The sequence below is a fragment of the Prosopis cineraria genome, unplaced genomic scaffold (assembly GCF_029017545.1).
Source record: "Prosopis cineraria cultivar Desert tree isolate PC_DT_omini unplaced genomic scaffold, ASM2901754v1 PC1, whole genome shotgun sequence".
Classification (NCBI taxonomy): Eukaryota; Viridiplantae; Streptophyta; class Magnoliopsida; order Fabales; family Fabaceae; genus Prosopis; species Prosopis cineraria.
The window spans coordinates 48661060-48664894 of NW_026555332.1; the positions used below are offsets into that span (position 1 = coordinate 48661060).

Sequence of the window (3835 nt, forward strand, 5' to 3'; positions counted from 1 at the left end):
TAAACTGTGATTTTTAGAGTCAATGTTGAAAATTATTTTTTTTGCAGTGTTTGTTGTGATTCTCAAGATTCTATTGCAATGTTTTTAGTAATACAAATATTCTGCAGGGATGATTCCACAAAGCTCATGAACTATACAATCTAATCAACAAAATTAATTCCGCAATGCCTATAATCAAAACAGGAACTTAAGGAAAGGAAGTGATTGATCTCAAGAAAATAGTTCATTTTGTCCAACAAATCTAATAAGTAAAACTATTCTTTCTTTCTTATTTTAAATTAATCTCCTACATCATCAGGCAAATTTTCACCACTCAATCTAAAAAGTGAAAGATATTCTTTTTTTCAATTTGTAATAAACTTTCTAGATGATTTATTAGAGCAAACCAATGTAAGAAAGAAAGGACATAAAAAGTTCAAAACTAATGAACTTAAAGAATGTCACTGTCTGGAATCAATTTTTTTAGCCAATCCAAGATATACTAGTGTGTTAAAATGTTTTTTCCTATACCAGTGAATCAGACTTCTTGTCTTGAGTTCCTGGGCGCTTCTTTCTTGGTCTATGCAGAGATCATCAGATAACTTGTAAGGAAGACAAATGACGTACGTCTGCCACTTGAAAGCAACGTGGAAAGTTATTGTTGGGGCTTCAACGAATAGGAGAGGCGCGAATTTCTTTGTGGTTTTTTTCTATCCTGCTCCGTGAATGGTGTTGGAATATTGGCATTTGAAAGGCAAGTACCAATTTAAAGTCGTTCAGACTGTCGTTGGATTAAGGCAAGTTTTTATATTTATATTCCAGCAGGACATTGTTTACACCTTTTTTTCCGTCCCATTTTCACCATAACTTGTACTCGGCGTATTAGTATCAGCGTCTGTTAGATGACATTAGAGATCTCACGACAAATTTCAATGTTTCTTGTACTATTGCATAAGCATGTGTACTTTAATTAGCATTGATAAAACCCTATACTTTAGCTTATGTTGAAGAGATGTTGGACAGAGGGTAATTCATCCGTGCTGATTAGCCAGGGTGGATATATTATCTGTCACAGAACTTAGAGCCGAGCGATCCCGGATTCCATTTTGATTATTCCTAGAGCCCACTGCCGCATCCACATTTGGCGTCACACACACACACACACACACATATATATATATATATATCAATTATACGTGATTTGTTGACTAAAAAACAAAGCCGACACATGAGCATCAAACGAAAGCGCCACGTACTGGCCTAGGACGGGGACCGGGCGTTTCTTTTTAACTACTATTAAGTTAAAATATATCAATGTATCTGCAAAACCCAAGATGAAGTAAGCCGACCCCGTAAGTTAATGGTTGTCTGTATTAGGGGAGACTAACCATACCCATCGGCTATCGCAATATGAACTAAAATAAAGGTGGGTTTCCGAACCCCGTGACATCGCATTGAATTGTTCTAAATAAACGAGTAGGCTAGCTTTAGTTATCATCATACTTCATACATTGAACTAAACCTCTTGTTTACATTCCGACAGATCTAGAGACCAAGTCCTGTCCCGATTTTATCCATATCTCAGGCCATGGCAGCCTCTCCTTCACTCTCCTCAGTCAAATCAAGGTACATAACAAGCCCCACGTGCAATAATTTTCGAGTAATTTGATGTTCACCTTCGCAGTAACTGAAGTGCTAGAGCGATCTTGCTCTCTAAATACTCTACATTTATACATCAATCAACTAGTAAGCATGCGTTTTATGGTGAAGGGCAGGTTGGCAGGGAAGGTGGCCCTTATAACCGGAGGAGCCAGCGGGATCGGTAAACGCACCGCTCAAGTGTTCGCTGAGCATGGAGCCAAGGTAGTCATTGCGGACATTCAAGACGACTTGGGCCAGTCCGTAGCCCAGTCGATAGGCCCATCGCACTGCCTCTACGTCCACTGCGACGTCACTGACGAGGCCCAGGTCAAGAACGCCGTGGACACGGCGGTCAAAACTTTCGGGAAACTAGACATCATGTTCAACAACGCGGGCATATCCGATCCCAACAAGGCCAGGATCATAGACAACGAGAAGGCCGACTTCGAGCGCGTGCTGAGCGTGAACGTCACTGGCGTGTTCCTGGGAATCAAGCACGCGGCGCAGGCCATGATTCCGGCTCGTGCCGGAAGCATAATATCGACGGCGAGCATAAGCTCGTACGTGGGAGGGGCAGCTTCGCACGCGTACTGCTGCGCCAAGCATGCCGTGGTTGGGTTGACTAAAAATGCAGCAGTAGAGCTAGGCCAGTTTGGGATAAGGGTGAACTGTTTATCGCCATACGCGATGGCCACCCCGTTGGCGACCAAGTTTGTTGGGGTCAGCGATGAAGAGCTTGAGAATGCGATGAACTCGCTTGCTAATCTGAAGGGGGTGACCCTTAAGGTTGATGATGTGGCCAACGCGGCGCTTTATATGGCTAGTGATGACTCTAGGTATGTGAGTGGCCATAATTTACTCATCGATGGGGGCTTCAGCATTGTTAACTCCTCCTTTCACATGTTTCAGTACCCTGCCCAGTCTTAATTTGTGTCTCCAATCGCTGTTACATTATTGCCTGTTGGCTGTTGCTTAAGCTCTGTTTACTATGGTTGCGGATTATTTGAATATTGTGGTCTTTATATTGATCGTGGTCTGTGGAACTAGCTAACCGACTTTTGCTTTATTTTTCGTTTTTCACTGTATTAGTATTCATGTACAATAAAGATTCTTTATTTTGCGCATGATAATCTTGGCCACAGCCCTCGAGATCAAAAATTAAGCAGTGCTGGTCTTGTAATGCAGAATCTTTGGAGGTTACTCGGAAGTCCAACGCTTTTGGAACCAAATGTCTGTGAATAATATAATGGAACCGGAAATTACATGGTTACGTTAAGCTGCGCTTTCTTCTCGAAAGTGATCCCACCAGCACTTAGCAATAACAGCAATGACAGTATGGGACTTTCATAAGTGTGACATGGTGGGTCTCCTAGCTCTAGAAATATTTCTAGGTAGATTTAGATTAATCGATTTCTTAAAAAAGAAAAATCAAAGGACATATATCTTTAAATAAAAAAGAGGATAATGAGAAAATATAATTAAAAGGAAAATAATCTTGCAAGTGCACGTTAAATTTCAGCATCTTTAAATCTCTATATATGTACTTATTTACTTCAAAAAGAATTTTAAAGAAGAATAAAAGTGCGCAGCATACCCCCCCTTTTTTTGTCTATCTAAAATATAAACTTCATTATATCAATCGTTTTCTTCTTTATTTGATGAAATGTTATGTTGATTTTAAAAAAGAAGAATAAAACTTCACTATCAATAACACTCATCCATATCATGAAAGGAAGGTCAACAATTTTACCGGGGCAGATGTTGCATCCCTGTTTTTATTCGCCTAGGATAATTAACTTGTTCTGGAGATATGAGTTATATTGTCCTGTGTCCACGAGCAACTTCCTGCAACATTGATAGGATACCTTGAAGTTGAAGGCAGCACTGGTGGAATACATGTTTAATAGGTAAATTTGGTGTCATACAATTGGGACTATACATATGTATGGACTGTGAGCAATTAACTAGCCAGTAACCATTATGCGTAGTAATTTGCCTCTTTTCCACTTCCGGGGAGAGCAGTACTCGTAGAGATCCTTTTCTTTTCTTGCATAGCATGTAATTATGTCGTATCAAAGACAATTTTAGAGGTATAGTTGAGCTTAGCTAAACATGGGTATATCTTTTAGAGATAATTAAAACATTGATTTATTATATTGTAAGGGACTAATTATTTTTATTAGAATCAATTCCCAGGTGGCATCAGAGTTCCTTA

The 3835-nt window shown here is 39.7% G+C and overlaps 1 protein-coding gene across 1 annotated transcript; it reads left to right on the forward strand.

The window, feature by feature from the left end:
* Positions 1–1439: 1439 nt before the first annotated feature.
* LOC129294196 (secoisolariciresinol dehydrogenase-like) lies at positions 1440–2744 on the forward strand. Its single transcript, XM_054932385.1, has 2 exons — positions 1440–1605; positions 1755–2744. Exons 1-2 carry the CDS (start codon positions 1568–1570, stop codon positions 2545–2547), a joined length of 831 nt encoding a protein of 276 aa, XP_054788360.1. The 5' UTR covers positions 1440–1567; the 3' UTR covers positions 2548–2744.
* The last annotated feature ends 1091 nt before the right edge of the window (positions 2745–3835 follow it).

What these genes read in the sequence shown, in the direction of transcription:
- LOC129294196 (XM_054932385.1), top strand. Translation starts at nt 1,568, where the DNA reads ATGGCAGCCTCTCCTTCACTCTCCTCAGTCAAATCAAG. An exon ending in CTCTCCTCAGTCAAATCAAG is followed by an intron (nt 1,606 to 1,754) that starts GTACATAACAAG and finishes GGTGAAGGGCAG; the next exon opens with GTTGGCAGGGAAGGTGGCCC.